The sequence below is a fragment of the Crinia signifera genome, chromosome 2, assembly GCF_055691185.1.
Source record: "Crinia signifera chromosome 2, ASM5569118v1, whole genome shotgun sequence".
NCBI lineage: Eukaryota > Metazoa > Chordata > Amphibia > Anura > Myobatrachidae > Crinia > Crinia signifera.
Genome location: NC_139218.1, coordinates 328,765,226 through 328,785,476, shown reverse-complemented (window position 1 = coordinate 328,785,476; position 20,251 = coordinate 328,765,226). Strand labels below are relative to the sequence as shown.

Sequence of the window (20,251 nt, the reverse complement as noted above, 5' to 3'; positions counted from 1 at the left end):
ATTACCAATATCTATAATGGGAACTGTAATCAGACCAAATTCACTATATCAGTTAACCCTGCCAGGTTTTGCTGGTGTCAGTGGGTGCTTGGATTTGTGGCCTGTCCATCAAGGCCCCCTGCTGCTCCTGTGACCCCCACCCAAGTGAAGTGATGCTACAACATGGCAGCTCCCTTTATAGCCCCAATGATTACAGCAGCAGGAAGCTTTGATTACCAATTCCTGTTATGACTTGGAGGGAGGGAAAGATTTACATAATACACTGATGTGGAATACAAGCACAGAGCTGTTTTGCAAGATCTGTCCCTGAATGCATTTATGCAATGTAATCAATTATTGCATTTTGAATTGGGCCAATATCACAACACATTTGCATTAGACTTGGTCCCAGGACCAAACTGTACCCATTTCCAAGGTGCACAAATTTCTTAAGTGGAGCTAATTTTACCTGTGATTCTGTAAAAAGTCCTCGAAAACATGCCCTGTTTGAAAACCTACACATGGAGCTGCTCTCATCTGAACAGGTCCTGGTGCACCAATCACCATCCGGCAGATGTGCATCCACCAAATACTGGTCTACAGCCAGTGTTCCTGACCACAAGGGTAAAGAACATAATAGTTGCATTAAGTAATTCACACTCTTAAACAGCTGGTTTTTAGTTTGATGCAATAAAAGCAGAGGCTGTGGCTTTAGTTAAGAGTAGATTAAGTGTAATATTACCACTAGGGATTTAAAACATATCTGGCATGCAGACATTTGTTTACATTCCCAAAAGTGGTACATAGACAGAGTTTGAACCAAGCTGTGATAAGAGTGGAGATGTTGTCATTAGCAACCACTCTATAGCCTTTTCTAAACTGTACTTGATAAATGCTATAGACATCACTCAGTAATGCTTAGTACATCAACCCCATGGTGTGTAAAAATTTACACCGGTTTCCCATATTAGTGATCAATCACTACATCTTAACACAAGATATTCATCAGAATAGCACATCTCAACCACCAACATATCTATTATTCCCTGTGGTTCCGGGTGATCTAGTGTCTTGGTAAACACTGAGACAAGGCCAACATGAATTTCTCACAATTTGCAGTTTATTGATTTTTATCATGCTTTCCAAACCACATAAATTATGATTGGAGCAGTAAAGTGTGATTAGTGGAGCAAGGCACTATGCGAGGGGTGGTCCATGTCAGTAAACGACAACACCAAAATTAAATATTAAACAGTTAGCCTTTTGCTTGTGTTGACCTAGTACTGGTCAACAATGACCTACACACTGTAGACCAGGGATGAAGAACCTTTAGCCCTCCAGCAGTTGGTGAACTACACATCCCAGCATGCCCTGCAACAGTTTAACATTGCCAAATAGCAAAACATGCTGGGATGTATAGTTCAACCACCGCTGGAGGGGCAAAAGGTTCCGCATCACTACTGTATGTCGTGTCCATCCACACCCTTTTTTCCCTGTAAGTGCTCAAAATAAAAGGTAGAAAAACCTAGATTAAAATAATTGGCTATGCACAAATGTAATCATCCCCTAAATGTATAGTTTCACCTGCAGCACATGATCTGAGCAGTTCTCAATCTGTATGAATGGTTATCACCAGATGTGGTAGGGAATGTAGACCGTATCCTGCAGGGAACTGGGATGAGCAGGTGATTGGTGTTGCTATAACACCCTTCTATTTACTTCTTGGTTTAACAGACCGGTGGTGAAAGCATTGTGCAGACACACAGCCTTCCCTAGTTACATGCTCAGTGAGCCATGCAATCCTATGCAACACATTACATAAGTGGCTACAACGGTTGCTTATTGGTGTCAGGTATCTCATGACCACAAACAAGGTTTAAGATAATTTATTTAAAAGAATACTTCCAATATTAACTCTTTCCCTGCAACAAGTATGGTAAGACAGGTTTCAGGAGCATTATTTCTTTTTCTTTCCCTTCTGAGTTGGAGTTTCAGGTGCTTTCCCTTCAGCCAGCGCCAATTCTTTCTTCAGTGACAACAGCTTCTGCACCTCACCATCCAGCACAGATTTCTCTGCCTTCTTGCTCTTCAGCTCCCGCACATGATTACCCTGAAAGCAGCAATAGAATAAGAACCAACTTTATGCAGCATGTTCTGAATTAGTGCCAAGAACTTAAGCTGGATACACACGCAGATATATCTGCAGATCAAATCAGTCTGCCACCAATTCTCGACTGATTGGGCAGTATGTTCTTCATACACATTGCCTGATCCGTTGGGACAGACATCGCAAATGGTCGGGGACATTTGCACACACCCACCCACTGAGCTGACAATCACCTGCAGCTCCCAGCGTGGCTGTACAGTAGGGTTACCACCTAGTCCCTTTAATTCCGGACACATGTTAATTACACAGGTTCTGTGGCAGTTTAAAATCAGGTTAAGTGGAGTCTTGAAGTCAGCCAGCCACAGAACCTGTGTAATTAATATGTGTCCGGAATTAAAGGGACCAGGTGGTAACCCTACTGTACAGGCAGTCACCAGATTGCCCATACACCCAGCATAATGTGCCAATGTATTCTTCAACTAGCCTTCGCTTGAAAGCAAAGGCTCATCTATTGTTCTCAGCTACAATACAATACAGTAGACGTAGAGGAGTAAATCTGACAACTCTTAACCCTATTAAAGGGCTAGATGAGGATGGCTCTATCGGCATCAGGCTGTGGTGCACAGCTGACGCAATACATCTGTGAACAAGGCCGGCTTGTGTGCACACACCGTGAGGAATTCTCTCCTACTCCAAATCAAGCTAAATATTATGCCAGAGGTTCCCAAACTCTGCCATTACATCCACATTATAAACACTATCCATTTATGAGAACAGGTGACTTAATTAGTAGATCAGTCAATTGGATTTAAACAATCTTGACTCACATTACGTGTAACAGGCATTTGAAAAAGCTACCTTATGTGCAACACAAAGTTGCAGTTTTACGTTTGTGTAATGGGCTAGAATGGCATTTCTCAGACTTGGTCCTCACTGAACCGTTAGCATGCGTTTACCAGGAATAAAGCTGGCCATACACACAAAAATGTATCTTCAGATCTGGCTGGTTGGAACAAAAACATGGTTATGGATGAGAGCAAATGACAGTTGACCATTTGCTTGGAAATGCTGGAAAACTGACAAACTGTCACTCATCCATAACCATGTTTTTGTTCCAACCAGCTAGATCTGAAGATAAATCTTACTAGTGTATGGGCACCTTAACTGGTGCCTACTTGAAGATCTATTGTATTAATCAGTAAACACACCTGTTCTCCAGCTAGAAATGACCTGGAAAACGTGCACTGTTAAGGTTCCATGTGGACTGGGTTTGAGAAACTTTGATTTATTATTTCACTAATGCTATTGAAGATAACCAGGCTGACTACATGTGTACAATTGTCTCTCCTGTCAGCATGCTGGCGCCGCCGGCTGCCCCGCTCCAGTCCCCCCTTACATTATTTTTATTTATTTTTGGTCCCTGCTGCTCCGATCCTGCACGATAGCTCGGTGGATATAACTAATACCTTAGAGTGCACTGTAGGGACCCCGCTGATTTAATATACTGCGCCGCAGGGTCCCCAAGAGAGCGGGGACGCGGTGGGAGGGTTGTCAGAAATAATATTTAAAAGACCGGGCGGGCATGCTGTCTCTACTTACTAGCGGAGATGCGGCAGGAGAGTTGTGAGAAATCATATTCAAAAGACCGGGGCGGCTGATTGGCTGAGAGCTTAGCCAATCAGCGGTCGCCCGGTCTTTTGTATAGCGGGGACGCAGCGGGAAAGTTGTGAGAATTCATATTCAAAAGACCGGGCGGCCGATGATTGGCTGAGCTCTCAGCCAATCATCAGCCGCCCGGTCTTTTGAATATGATTTCTCACAACTCTCCCGCCGCGTCTCTGGCTCTCCGCTAGTAAGTAGAGACAGCATGCCCGCCCGGTCTTTTAAATATTATTTCTGACAACCCTTCCGCCGCGTCCCCGCTCACTTGGGGACCCTGCGGCGCAGTATATTAAATCAGCGGGGTCCCTACAGTGCACTCTAAAAGGTATTAGTTATATCCACCGGGCTATCGTGCGGGATCGGAGCAGCAGGGACCAAAAAAATAAATAAAAATATTGGAAGGGGGGACTGGAGAGCAGGGCAGCCGGTGGCACCAGCATGCTGACAGGAGAGACAATTGTCGGCATGCTGACGACATGGGAGGGGCCAGCAAAGGAGCTGAAAAAAACTGGAGCAGGCAGCCACTGATTGGCTGAAAAGACGATAAACTGGGATGAAAAAAAGGCAATTAAAGACAAGAGGTGAGTTAACGATTAACGTTACTTACTAACATCAGCTTAATACACTAGGGTGAAATCTGTCCCTACTCCTGAGCGTTATGCCAGGAGACGTTAGATTTCATACGTTAAGGGGAGATTGATACATCTGCCCCATTGGCACACTACAGGTATATGGGGGACTTGTATTATGCTTGCCAACACTTTGTCTCTTCCACTGGAACAGCCATTAGCTGCAAACAATATGATGTCAGTCAAGACTTCCCTTGAACTCCCTGACAAACAATGTAGTGTATACACACTGAGCTATTTCACAGGGGATGCAGTCAAAATCCCAAATGTGTCATAATCCCGAATGTGTCATAATCGCGACAAGGACAAAATTCCGACATAAAGAATGTACAGGTGAAACCAGGGTAGAAAGGTCGACATGTTTTTTTTCACAGTTTTTTGACCAGACATGTGCCGACAGGTGGTATTTCATGCCCTACCATCCACTAGGACATGGTGGGAGAATAATATAGTGTGCCAAGCGAGCGGCTGCGGTTCACTTCCAACTGTGTCCATGTCGACCGTGTTGACAGTCGGGTGAAAAAATGTCGACCTGTCGACACAAAGTCGTGTTGACCGTTTCACCTGTACATTCTAAATGTCGGTATTTTAACCTGGTCGGGATTTTAAATGTCGGGATTTTCTCCTGGTCGGTATTATGACCCATTCGGGATATTGACCGTCGGGATTTCATACCAAATCCATTTGGCAGAACTATATAAATCAGTGACCACATCCAGAAGCATGCTGATATTTGAAGATATCCTTAGAGACACACGCACACACTAGCTGGACTCATTATTACATCATACTGTAGCTTATGACATACTGGTCCTGCCGTTTCACATTACCTGTTTCTCCACCTCCTGCATTAGATCTTTTATCCTCTGGGGGTCCCCAACTTTTGAGGTTTCTTTGACAGGATCTGCAGTGGATACTGGTACTACAGGCTCAGCTTTCACCTGTGCAAAGTATTACAATGATCAGTTCTAACAGGGATATCAACTTCCATAACTGGAGGCACAGCAACCAGAGCCATGTATCAGGTGATACAGGACAGGTGTCTCATTGCATGCAACAACAACAAGATATCAAAGCTAGGGACAAATCTACTAAACCCCCCCCCCCCCCCATACAAAATAAAATAGGACTTTGATGTACCAGTTTAATGCTTATATAACAGTTCTACTGTTGTATTTTCAAATGTGCAGGGGGGCTCAGGTGGGGGAGAGTTAGAGCAGGCACAGTAATGCATAGTATTGTAAAAGTAGGAATAATTGGGAATTTTACTAAACACCACGTTCTCCTCCAATTGACGCAAGTAAAAGCCATCATGGGGCAGGGCTTTAAACCACTGAAGACAAGTGAAAAGTATTATTATTATTATAGACGTTCTTTTGCATAAAATCACTTCAGTGAACGGTGGTATGTTTTGATTTAATCCCAACTACATTTTGATGGCTCTTTATGAGCTTAATACAAGCGTGAAGCAGATGAAAGGCAAAGCACTGGAAGCAAGCATACACTTTCTGCAGCATAGCCAGAAAATTACCTGTGACTCGGTGTTGTCAGCGTACAGCTGGGGAACAAAGAAAAGGATAGAATACGGAGTGTAAGAGGAACAGCAGAGGAAGGAGAAGACTGACCACCAGTATAATAGGAAAGTCACCACAAGGAGCTCAAAAAGGTGATTATGACAGACTACATTTCCTGGCGGTCCATCTACTGGTGTCACTTATACTGGGGTTAGCTAGTTCAAGAATCTATGAACCATACACCGGTAACTTCCATATATTTATAAGCAGGGAAACATACTATCCCATACTTGCCTACCTGACCCTCTCCTTCAGGGAGAAAATGTGTGGGGACTTCCCTGGTAATGTAGGATTGACATCACCTGTGTGGAGCTAGGTAATTGATAAGAAGGGTGTTTCACCACAGGTAATGGCAATCAAACATTACCAGGGAACCAGGGAAGTCCAGGAACAGAGCATTTTCTCCCTCATGGAGAGGGCCAGGTAGGCAAGTATGTACTATCCAAGGGACTATCATATGTAACAATAGAAGATTATTCCTGATTTTGCAAGGAACAGAATGCAGATTCCAACCACCATAAATCTCACCAATTGTCATATTGCTCTAGATCACAGATTATTGCAGCATTTTTACGAGGGGTGTGTAGTACGTACAATTTTTCCCACCAAACTTTACAAAGTATGCTCTTTGCGTACATTGAGACAATATAAAATGGTCACGTTCACGTTATTTTAACATAGTGGACCAGGGGTTCTCAAACTCGGTCCTCAGGACCCCCAACAGTTCATGTTTCCCAGGTCACCCGACAGGTGCAATCATTACTCACTGACACATTTTAAAATCAGTGGAGCTAATTATTTCACTAGTGATTCTGTGAGGAGACCTGCAAAACATGCACTGAGGGGGGGTACTGAGGACAGAGTTTGAGAACCTGTGCACTATACAGATATTCATTCCACCGCAATACTCTTTGCCATTTTGAGACATATTAAAAAAATGACCCAATGATTTAACAGTTAAAAAAAATAAAAGGAATATGAAATCAGCTGACCGCACATAACAGAAAACAGTTTGTTCCTATTGTTCAACTACTGGACCCATCAGGGCTTTAATTGCCAGAGTAGAAAAAAAGTCAAATTATTTTATTATTATTTATTTATTATATGGACTGACTAATTAGAGCTACATCTCTCTCACTGTGAATCTTACCTGTCCACCTCCAAAGCGTTTCCTCAAGGACTCAATCTGCTCATTTTCCAGCTTCTGGAACAATGGACTCACCTGAAAGATTGCACAATATGATGCTCATTAAAGGGTGAGATTCTCACATTCAAGCAATAGGACTATAAACCTACACAGTACAACCCATCTGTCGCCCTATGGCTACATTCACAAAGGATGGTCATTGTGCGCAAATGGTCGTCATAGTTGGTCAGAACTCACATAGTTTTGTCCACAAGATCAGCAGGTATTCAAAGTCAAGCCACAGTGGGAGACTCAATTATAAAGGCCATCAGCCAAGACTCATCCAGCCAAGGACCATGTATAGCCATGACCAAACCACAATGTTTTGTCTGTTGGGCATGAGACGTCTTTTAGCATGCCCAAGAGATGCTGCTCGGGTCCGAGAGTGTATATACACCTACACCAATTACCTGACCGTATATATGTCAGATAATTGGTCTGTCTGATGGAGAATTTTGTCTCAAGGTATGTGGCTAGCAAATTATAATTTATGTTCCAGATATTATAAAACCGAATTGATCGGAACATAATATACACACAAACCCCCCAAAAAACTCTTAAATGTAAAAAATAGCTATGCAAGACTAGCTAATCAATTTCTAAAGTGTTTATCGGTAATAAAAAATATTAGTAATAAATATTTATAGATCACTTGTCCATGTGCTTTTATTTTATTTAAAGAAGAATTATTCAGAGCTCAGACTACCATGTTTGCTTTGTGTCCGCAATGTATTTTCAGCTACAGCAAGTTGTGTAATAAATAAGCAGCTGGACTGCCTTCCTGCCCTGTATACATGCCGGCTACTCACAGTTCCAATACGGTGGCCACAATGTAGAACGCAGCGGAAGTCACTGGTCAGCACACAGGCTTCCTGTGGCACAAGTAGCTGCTCTTGGATGACGACACTGATGGAGGGCATATAAGGCTGCAACATGACTGAAAGCAGAGCTGCCATGTTTACAGCCAACCCAGTTACTGTGCCCGCACGTTTCCTGCAATACAACCCTCTTATTAGTAAGAGAACAACATTCATCATCATAATAAACAACAACTCAAAAGGCTATAAAACAATGCCCACAGCCTAAACCTTATTACTCTAGCTACCCTATTAGCATTGCGAGCTGTTGGGAAATCCCTAAAAACCTGTAGCAATGATATTGAATCCCTGTTGCACTTATTATTATTACTAATTATATACTGCAGGGGTAGATAACCTGTGGCACTCCAAGCTGCTGTGGAACTAGAAATCCCTGCATGTCCTGACAGTTTTAGCAGGCAGGGGCGTAACTAGATATTCATAGGCCCATAGCAAAGGTTTGTAAGGGCCCCCTATTTCGCAACTGATTGTGAAAATGTATGTAAAACATATTACTTAGGCAGTAAAGATGGGCCCCCTTCAGCTCTGAGCCCCATAGCCGCTGCACCCCTTGCACCTATGGTAGTTACACCCTTGTTAGCAGGCATTAACAGCAAAGCTGTTGCAGGGAATGTGTACTTTCACAGCATCTAGAGGGAATACAATTAACGGTCTCTGCTGCCACTATATGGTTGCCCGACTAAGGGGGGGTATTCAATGTCAGGGTCACGGCAGTCGAGCTTGCTCGACCGCCGTGACCCTGTCCCGTTCTCAGTCAGCTCGACCGAGAACACGCAGGCGGGATTCAATGTCCCGCCTGCCGGGAAGTGAAAAGGGGGCGTGGCTGCGAGTTGCGGCCGAGAAGAGGCGAGCTGCAGCCGGCAGCTCGTCACTTCCCGGCTGTTCTCGGCAGAACGAGCCCGACAGCTAGTGATGTCGGGCTCGTTCTGCCGAGATACCCTGCTCAATGCTGTCGGGGAAGACAGCATTGAATAGGGCCGATGGAAGGTGCTCGCCGGAGATTGAATATCCCCCTAAGCAATTCAATTGTTGCTCCACTTGGGCAGGAATAGCAAATGGACTATTAATTCTGCTCACAGCATCCTGTGGTGGTGAGCCAAAACATGCAAAAAGTCAGCTATATGGGCTTCCAAATAGCACTTTTTCCGCCACTGCCATTTGTGGAGTCGCTTTAGGCGGCTAAACCTGGTCTGTTAACCCCTTCCTGACAGAGCCAGTTTTTGCGTTCCTGACAGAGCCATTTTTTTCAAATCTGACATGTCTCACTTAAGTGGGGATAACTTTTTTTTGCTTTTACTTATCCCAGTGATTTTGAGATTGTTTTTTCGTGACACATTGTACTTCAAATTAGTGGTAAATTTGGGTCGATACAGTCTGTGTTTTTTTGTGAAAAATACCAAAATGTCGTAAAAAAATGGAAAATTTAGCAATTTGCAAAATGTTAAATTTTCTGCTTGTGAGACAAATAATCATACCACTCAAAATAGTTAATAACTAACAAAGACCATATGTCTACTTTATGTTGCCATCATTATTTCAACCTCCTTTTCATTTTTTTGGACACTAGGAGGCTTCAAATATGAATAGCAAATTCTCAAATTTTCAAGAAAATTTCAAACACTGATTTTTTTAGGGACCAGTTCAGTTCTGATGTGACTTTGAGGGACTTGTATGTGAGACACCCCCATAAATGATGCCATTTCAAAAACTGCACCCCTCACAGTATTCAAAACAGCATTTTGGAAGTTTGTTAACCCTTTATGTGTTTCACAGGAATTAAAACAAAGTGTAGGTGAAATTTCAAAATTTCTTTTTTTTTGCAGAGTTTCAATTTTAATACATTTTTCTAACGAACACAGTAGATTTTACTAGAGAAATGTGACTAAAAATTGATTCCCCCAATTCTTTTGTTTTCATAAATATCCTATATGTGGCCCTAGTGTGCACGTTGACCAAACCACAGGCTTCATAATAGAAGGAGCACCTACTTGATTTTGGAGCCTCCTTTTTATGAGATTATTTTTTTAGGCACCATATAGGTTTCTAGGCACCATAAGATGCTAAAAGTTAGGAACCTCCCCCACAAGTCACCCCATTTTGCAAACTACACCCCTCAGGGAATTCATCTAGGGGTATAGTGTACATTTCAAACCCCCAGGGGTTTCACCAATTTTGATACAACTGGGCTGTGAAAATGAAAAAATTTAATTTTTCATTTTCACAGCTCAGTTGTATCAAAATTGGTTAAACCCCTGGGGGTTTGAAATGTACACTATACCCCCTGATGAATTCCCTGAAGGGTGTAGTTTGCAAAATGGGGTCACTTGTGGGGGGGTTCCACTGTATAGGTGCTTCAGGGGTCATTCAACCAGAATCTGTGCTGCAAAATCCAAAAATCACTCCTTCCCTTCTGAGTCCTGCCATGCACCCAACTGGTATTTTTTGGTCACATGTGAGGCATTGCCGTACTCGGGAGAAATTGGGGCACAGATTTTGGGGTGCTTTGTCTCCTTCATTCCTTGTGAAAATGAAAAATTTTGAGCCAGATCTGCATTTTTGTGTAAAAAATGTAATTTTTCATTTGCACAGCCCAGTTGTATCAAAATTGGTGAAACCCCTGGGGGTTTGAAATGTACACTATACCCCTAGATAAATTCCCTGAGGGGTGTAGTTTGCAAAATGGGGTGACTTGTGGGGGGGTTCCACTGTATTGGTGCTTCGGGGGTCTTGCTAATGCGACATAGCACCCACCATTCATTCCACCAGAATCTGTGCTGCAAAATCCAAATATCGCTCCTTCCCTGCTGAGTCCTGCCATGCACCCAAATGGTATTTTTTGGTCACATGTGAGGCATTGCCGTACTCGGGAGAAATTGGGGCACAGATTTTGGGGTGCTTTGTCTCCTTCATTCCTTGTGAAAATGAAAAATTTTGAGCCAGAACTGCATTTTTGTGTAAAAAAAAATGTAATTTTTCATTTTCACAGCCCAGTTGTACCACAATTGGTGAAACCCCTGGGGGTTTTAAATGTACGCTATACCCCTAGATGAATTCCCTGAGGGGTGTAGTTTGCAAAATGGGGTCACTTGTGGGGGGGTTCCACTGTATTGGTGCTTCGGGGGTCTTGCTAAAGCGACATAGCACCCACCAAAATTCCACCAGAATCTGAGCTGCAAAATCCAAATATCACTCCTTTCTTTCTGAGTCCTGCCATTTTTTGGTCACACATGAAGCATTGCCGTACTCGGGAGAAATTGGGGCACAGATTTTGGGGTGCTTTTTCTCCTTCATACCTTATGAAAATGAAAAATTTGGAGCCACAACTGCATTTTTGTGTAAAAAAATGTAATTTTTCATTTTCACTGCCCAGTTGTATCAAAATTGGTGAAACCCCTGGGGGTTTGAAATGTACACTATACCCCCTGATGAATTCCCTGAAGGGTGTAGTTTGCAAAATGGGGTCCCTTGTGGGGGGGTTCCACTCAAGCCTTTATACGTGTATCCCCCACAGGGAAGGCTTACGGGCGGTCAATCACCTGATTAGTGGCCATCCACTGTATCATGGGCCAGATCCAGCGTTCTTTTTACGTCTATTAGAATATACTTTAACACACAATTTTTTTCTTTTCAACGGAAGGTTTTATTTGCAAAGGACGGGGTGTGCAATGGGTTCTTCCGTTGCCCCGTCCTTTGCAAATGCCTACATGTGGGAGGTGGAACAGTGTTTATTTTTACGGGAGGAGCCCATACGTAAACATCTGGATCTATATACCCGTTATATAGATGACCTATTGATTATATGGACAGGGCCCCCCACAATTCTAGAGGACTTGATTAAAACGCAAAATGCCTCTAATCATCCCATCAAACTGTCTCTCACCTCCAGCACACAGGAAATACACTTTCTGGACGTACACATCAGGATAGTACAGGAGCAAATACACACAGCACTGTATGTTAAACCAACAGACCGGAATACCATCTTGCGGCATAACAGCTTTCACCCACGTTCTACAATAGAAGGACTGCCTTACTCACAGTTCCTCCGCACATGTAGGATCACATCAGATCCCCAGCTGCGTTTACAGCAATTGGAGGAGATGTTGAATAAATTTACACAACGTGGGTATCCAAGGGCTAGCTTAAACAAGGCCAAAGCCAAAGCACTGGCACAAGACAGACAGTCGCTGATAGCTAGCGCTCGACCTAAAAAACAGCAACTTCCAGCCATTCCATGGGTCAACGAATACTCCACGACCAGCATAGGCACTACCAAACTTGCCAAAAGCTGGTGGCCCATCATAGCATCAGACCCGGATCTTAAGAGTTTAAAACAAACCAGATTACTGCCCAGTTATAAACGCAGCTATAACTTAAAAGATCGTTTAGTCAAACTTGACATTACTGCCTTTAATTCATCTCCACCTGGCACCAGACAGCGAAAAAATGGGTGCTATCGCTGCCTGGGCTGCACCACATGCAGCTCTCTTACTCCGAGTACGACCATACAACACCCATATACCGGGCAAAAGTTTAAAATCCGCTGGCCTCTAACGTGCACGTCTCAATTTATTATATATGTAATTTCCTGTCCCTGCGGATTATATTACGTGGGGAAAACCGATTGTACACTGAAAGTGAGGATGGCCCAGCACCGATGCGCCATCCGAGCAGCCTTGATTTCCGGCAAAAGTGAGCAGCCAGTGGCTCGCCACTTTGCCACGCTCAAACATAGCATGGCCACCCTGCAATACAAAATAGTGGACCATGTGCCGTTCTCTATCCGAGGCGGCAACAGATCCCGTAAATTGTTACAGTTAGAATCCGAATGGATTTTTAAACTGAACTCCTTACAACCCAAAGGCCTCAACGAGAACTTGGGCCTACATAACTTTTTATAATCCACGACGGTTGCCACCCTATAGTGATGCCCGCATGGACACGCTACCAATGGGGCTGGATGTTTATTTCTATCATTCAGCCACACACCCTATAGATGTTTGGCCTACCAGCAAACTGGACATGAGCTGTCCCACAGGACCTGACCATCCAGTCCATTCCCCATGCGGAATCCTTTTCAGTACAGGAGACTACCCCTCTCCTGCCCCTCCAAGACAGAGGATAACCAATTATGATACCCCCATGTCTGACTGCACATCCCTATATGATGCCACTCGATCTGTTAACCAGTTGGATGAGACCACATAGGTTCCTAGTCTAGAACAGATATGTTTGATACAGTGGCAGTTATCTGCCTAGGCTCATATACATGGTGGTGTGCCAATGATAGGGACAGTCCCCTCATGCTGTCCGCATTTTTAACTTGTTATGTATATTCATGTCCTTTTTTTATATAACAATACCACATGCCGCCCAGTAGATGGCAGCATCACACCACTAGTGTTGCATAGCTATGTCACAGATTGCGTTTTTTCTTCACTTGTTGTAACCTGTTTCCCTTAAGATTGTATACCCATGGAAACAGGAGTTTTAGCACTGTTTTGTAGAAGTGACCGTTTGCATACTGTGACACCCATGTTTGTTAATTTTACTACAGCGCACAGCCGCCCCACGTGATCCAGGAGCTGGCAGCCGGGAGCGCGCATCACTGACGGGGCCGGACGCAACCATCGCGACCATCGGAGTTGCGCCCGCAGCGTCACAGAGACGGCGCCAACCCGGAAGCCACTGCATGAGAACACGGACGGGACGCACAGGGGGCGGGTAAGTCTCCTATAAATGTCACCTTGTTTGTATATGTAATTGTGCTTACTTTGAACTGACGACGGAGCCATCGAGCTCCGAAACGTTTTCTCCTGCACATGGAATAAAGATTCCAGATTTCTTCACTTGATTTCCCAGTCTCCGAGTGCCGCTGATTTCTTTCACTCTGCATATCTCCTGAGGAGCCTTCTCCTCTGGCTAAGAAGGCACCGGAGCAAGTACCCTCGGGCATCTACCCCTAAGACCTGAGTGCCGGCCTCTCTCTGGACTATATCTATATATATATATATATATATCTATATATATATCTCTATCTATATATCTCTATCTATCTATCTATCTATCTATCTATCTATCTATCTATCTATCTATCTATCTATCTATATATATATATATATATATATATATATATATATATATAGATATATATATAGAGATAGATATATATATATATATAGATATATATATATATAGAGATAGATATATATATAGAGATAGATATATATATAGAGATAGATATATATATAGAGATAGATATATATATAGAGATAGATATATATATATATATATATATATATATATATATATAGATAGATAGATAGATAGATAGATATATATATATATATACACACACACACACACACACACATATATATATATATATATATATATATATATATATATATATATATATATATATATATATATATATATATATATATATATATATATATATATATATATATATATACACACACACACACACACACACACACACACACACACACACACACACACACACACACACATATATATTCACTACATATATTTATTTTTACTGGGCAGCTTGATGCTGCTGCTGCTGCGGGGGGGAGGGGAGCGCTGCTGCGCTGCCTGCTGCCGGGGGAGCCGGGGAAGCTGCTGCTGCTGCTGCGGTGAGTGCCCGGCGGGTGCTGCACATCGGTGGTGATCGGTGCTGTACTTGACAGCACCGATCACCACCGATCCCTGTGTTACCGAGCGGCTTAGCCGCCGGTAACACAGGAAACGCTGTGAATGGCTGTTCAGATTTGAACAGCCAATCACAGCGATCGCCGACCGGGGGGGGCACCCCTGCCCCCCCTGGGCGGCGAGGGGGGATGTCTGCTGTCAGGGACAGCAGACATCACCTAACTGTCACTGCGTCTATAGACGCAGTGACAGTTAGAAGGCATGACGTACATTTATGCCATGTGTCGGGAAGTACTTCCCGACCATGACGTAAATGTACGTCAATTGTCGGGAAGGGGTTAAAGAACCGCCTGAGTGAACAAACATAAATTAAACAGGAAAAAAATAGCCCCGCAATCTCTTTGGACTGGAGATCAGGAGCAAAGAAATAACGGAATCAACCCCCTTAAACCACATATCAGGGATAGAGAACATGTGGTACTTGTTTCTTGCATATACTGAAAAAAACTATGTAGATAACCATATACTATCAAATTAATCAAAAATATACCACAGTACAATCACCTAAGAGCAAGCACACACAGCATCATCATGAACAAAATACTACTTACTGTTCCTGCTGGGTTCCTTTTATACACTTCCATGGTTCATTGATTTGGATGTACTGGTTTCCATGTCGAGAAATGTTTAGAATACATCGCAGGGCATCCCGGATACTGGAAAATGAACCAAGTCAAACTTTGTTGAATATAATAGTGTATAATGTTCCCCTAATGATGTAAATTTCTGACTAAGCTATATTGAAATATGAAGACTACAACACAATACAAGGGTCTTCCTGACCCTCTGAAAGACCTACCGCACTTTCTCCAACAGTTGGTTGTATTGGCGTAGCTCAGCGGTGACCTGGGCCAGGAGCCTCTTGTCCTCTGAAAGCAGCTCCATTTCAGGGACAAGTCCGTTAAAGAACTTCTGCACAAACATGCCAGCTCTGAAATAAAATGTAAGAAATAAGGATTTGCCTTCATTTTCTTCTGCTGGGTCCGCACAGAGATGGTGTGTATCAGGACTTTATGATGGCTGATGGATTGACATAACATTACTGCAATACATATCCCAGCAATGCAAATTTACAATGGAAATATGCCTTGTTCCACTCTTCATTACGCAGCACGACGCCACAGGCAATATCGCCTGGTAGGCCAGTTTACATCATGAACATAGCACAATGGAAAGTAGCACACCCAATATTAATAAAAAATAAAATATATATTTGTAATACATGTCTGATATCAAGTCATATTGGAAAATATAGTTCACTATACATATTGTCTTGGACATATTTAATATCATGTCCTTGAAACTGAATTAAACACAGACAGCTATACCACCCTGTTAGCAAAATGGTATATCATTTGCCATTGTACCTGTTAACAAAGTTTCCCAAGTTATTGAGCAGCTCAGAGTTGTTCTTCAGCATCAGATCGCCCCAGCTGAACGCACTATCCTGTCCCTCGGGCCGCAAGTACAGCAGGTAGAATCTCCAGATGTCAGTGGGTATACCAGTGTCCTTCGCCATATCACCAAACACACCCACTCCTCGGCTCTTGGAGAACTTCCCATCTTCATAATTCAAATATTCTGTCCAGAAGAACATTCAGAGTTTATTGCATTTCAAAAATGGGGGTTTTACTAAAAAATTAAAATGTATTTTGTGCTCCTAGATCCTAATTACTGAAGACTGCACATTTATTATAAGGGGTTGCAATTAGGTTCCAGACACTAGGGCCCATGTGACCATACCCATCCATTATTAAAGTGCAGTATAAGAGTCACAAGTAGGTTTTTAATGCAAAAAGTCCACTAGGGAGTGCTAAGCTAACAATATATTTGTCCACGCACCAATTGATTAGGTTATGGCATAAAGTGTCTACGGCTGGGGTAGCCAACCCTAGTCCTCGAGAGCTACCAACAGTGCATGTTTTGCAGGTCTCCTCACAGAATCACAAGTGAGCTAATTAGCTCCATCTGTGGATCTTTTAAAATGTGTCAGTGATTAATGAGTGCAGCAGCTAGGTTGTCTGGAAAATGTGAACTGTTGGTAGCTCTCGAGGGCTAGGGTTGGCTACCACTGGTCTACGGTGTCTAGGTTGCCACAAAAGCGGTCAATGTAGTCAAAAGGTCAACATGAGTTTTTCTTATTTTATTTTGGCGTTAATTTGTAGAGGTCATCACATAGACCCAAAATTAGTGCACCGCCTCTTGTATATCTGTGTGCTGCCTATATGCATGTGCCCTGTTCCCTGTCAGAAGTGTTTCATCTGGTCATTATTCTGCTTTCCCCTTGTTTGAAGGAGAAATACCATACTTGCCTACCTGACGCTCTCCGTGAGGGAGAAAATGCTCTGCTCCTGGGCTTCCCTGGTAATGTAGGATTACCATCACCTGTGGTGAAACACCTTTCTTATCAATTACCTAGCTCACCACAGGTGCTGGCAATCATACATTACCAGGGAAGCCCAGGAACGGAGCATTTTCTTCCTGAAGGAGAGGCTCAGGTAGGCAAGTAACAGAAATAAAAGTTGAAAAGTACAAAAATATATTGGCTTTCAAATTCAAAAGATATATATGGCAGCTGGCAGTCCAAAGGAGAGCATTACGCCAGAGAGTGGGCAGAGATGGGCAAATTATGAAGGCTATAGGATTTCTGTTCATGCCACATAGAACAGCTGTTTGTCCCCAAGTAAGACTATTCGGTACTTGTGTAGTATCACGGCACCCACGATAATTAGTATGGACACCTTTACAATGTCCTTGAGCAATTTCAGGTATGGAAGTAACTGAACACAGCTGAATGCAGAATACGCATCTACAAATAGTAACTACATTTGTGAACAGTGAACGCTATAAATCTGTTTGCATTTGCAAAATGTAGTTCCAGAATGGATTATCATGTGTTCTATAGGATCAAAACTTCCGGTAGGATTTTTCATAACACAAACTTGTGACATCCAGGTGGTTTACCTGTAGCTATGAGATGATTGACCAACGTGTAGTTCTCCCCCGTTCCCAGGAGACAGGATGGGAAAATGACACTATGGAAGGGAACGTTGTCCTTTGCCATGAAGTTATAAAGCTGGACCTGAACACCGGAAGAACAAGAGATTGGATATTAAATAAAACATTACAAATATAACAGATAGCACAACTACTACTACTATAGTACAGAACTATAATGCAGCTGATCTTTTTGTAGCAGATGAGAAATTATATGGTTATTGTACAGTATTTCAGGTTAATGTGGTTTAATGTAGATTTACTTCCAAGCAATGTTGATATTTCAATGTAACCTTCTAACCAAACACAATGGCAGATCCCGCTATTAGTTGCAAATCTGAATGCCACTCACTTGTATTTTTTCCAAAAGGAATTTTATTTTTTATTTATATCATTATTGTAAAAAAAGTGATTGCTATGTATGTAACCATTTCACACAGCAGCCCCGGGTCACTGAACATGGGTTTCATGCCATGTCACAGTGGCTTAAAACCTGTCCATGCAGTAGGGGCTTTTTCCTCTGCTGGTACTTGTAGAAGACATCTGTACATGGATACATCATACAGCCACCACTACGAACGGCGATACATCATACAGCCACCACTATGAACGGCGATGTAGTACAGGGATACATCATACAGCCACCACTACGAACGGCGATGTAGTACAGGGATACATCATACAGCCACCACTACGAACGGCGATGTAGTACAGGGATACATCATACAGCCACCACTACGAACGGCGATACAGTACAGGGATACATCATACAGCCACCACTACGAACGGCGATGCAGTACAGGGATACATCATACAGCCACCACTACGAACGGCGATGTAGTACAGGGATACATCATACAGCCACCACTACGAACGGCGATACAGTACAGGGATACATCATACAGCCACCACTACGAACGGCGATGCAGTACAGGGATACATCATACAGCCACCACTACGAACGGCGATGCAGTACAGGGATACATCATACAGCCACCACTACTAACGGCGATGCAGTACAGGGATACATCATACAGCCACCACTACGAACGGCGATGCAGTACAGGGATACATCATACAGCCACCACTACGAACGGCGATGCAGTACAGGGATACATCATACAGCCACCACTACTAACGGCGATGCAGTACAGGGATACATCATACAGCCACCACTACGAACGGCGATACAGTACAGGGATACATCATACAGCCACCACTACGAACGGCGATGCAGTACAGGGATACATCATACAGCCACCACTACGAACGGCGATGCAGTACAGGGATACATCATACAGCCACCACTACGAACGGCGATACAGTACAGGGATGCATCATACAGCCACCACTACGAACGGCGATGCAGTACAGGGATACATCATACAGCCACCACTACGAACGGCGATGCAGTACAGGGATACATCATACAGCCACCACTATGAACGACGATGCAGTACAGGGATACATCATACAGGGATACATCATACAGCCACCACTACGAACGGCGATACAGTACAGGGATACATCATACAGCCACCACTATGAACGACGATGCAGTACAGGGATACATCATACAGCCACCACTACGAACGGCGATGCAGTACAGGGATACATCATACAGCCACCACTATGAACGGCTAAAATAGAATTACAGCACACTGCAATTAGGAGTTTTAATACAGTACATGGTAACAGCACACAGCCACTACTAATACCTCCGAACTGTGTACCCCTCTGGCTGCAGGAATAGAGGCTTTGCGTGCATTCACTGCTACTTAGTGGGTGACAATGGGAACTACCAACTGTGTCCCCTCCTCAAGCGGAGGCGCAGTTGGGAGTCCCACTAAGCAGCGGTGGACACACGCAAAGCCTCTATTCCCGCAGCCAGAAGGGCTGGGGGCATGGCTAGAATCTCACATAGCTCTGGCCATGCTCCCACAGTGGAAAAACAGGAGCGTTGCCTCGCAGAATTAAGCGATTTGTAGGCCATGCTCCCCCTTGCCGTCAGGCCACAGCCCAATATTTCGGGCATGCGCAGACATCAGTCAGAAATTTGGGAGATATAACTACTAGGTGCAGCAATGCAGTACAGGGATACAGCACATAGCCACTAATAGGAGTGGCAATATAGCAACTACTAGATGGGGAAGGTGATAACGCAGCTGTCAATCACCTCCTGTCATTTTTCAAACCCAGCTTGCAACTTGTAGGAGTGGATTGGCTGCTGTGTTACCACTTTCCACTTTATCACTTCTCCTGGTTTAATACATCTGCCAAAAGGTTATAGCAATTATTAGGAATATTAATACAGTACATGGCAATAGCAAAACCCAATACTGGAAGTAAAAATACAGCACAAAGCCATCACTAGGAGCAGCAAGATACTACAGTGTTACAGCACTCAACCAGTACAAGGAGAAGTGCAATACAGTACAGGGTTACAGCGCATAGCTATCGCTAGGTGTGGTAATACAGTACAGGGTTACAGTGCACAGCTATCA

The 20,251-nt window shown here is 43.4% G+C and overlaps 1 protein-coding gene across 2 annotated transcripts in view; it reads right to left on the bottom strand.

Annotated features, from left to right (window-relative positions):
• Positions 1-1,077: 1,077 nt before the first annotated feature.
• Positions 1,078-20,251, bottom strand: part of MARS1 (methionyl-tRNA synthetase 1) — a 40,335-nt gene continuing 21,161 nt past the window's right edge. Inside the window, exons 14-22 of one of the 2 annotated variants that reach the window (XM_083169383.1) lie at positions 17,715-17,832; positions 16,118-16,331; positions 15,550-15,681; positions 15,302-15,406; positions 7,947-8,130; positions 7,102-7,173; positions 5,909-5,935; positions 5,208-5,318; positions 1,078-2,089 (exon numbers count right to left, since the gene is read on the bottom strand). In XM_083169383.1, coding sequence (XP_083025509.1) covers positions 1,937-2,089; positions 5,208-5,318; positions 5,909-5,935; positions 7,102-7,173; positions 7,947-8,130; positions 15,302-15,406; positions 15,550-15,681; positions 16,118-16,331; positions 17,715-17,832 — 1,116 coding nt within the window. In that variant the 3' untranslated portion in view covers positions 1,078-1,936. The remainder of the gene's footprint in view (positions 2,090-5,207; positions 5,319-5,908; positions 5,936-7,101; positions 7,174-7,946; positions 8,131-15,301; positions 15,407-15,549; positions 15,682-16,117; positions 16,332-17,714; positions 17,833-20,251) is intronic. The other variant, XM_083169384.1, reaches the window with a different exon arrangement.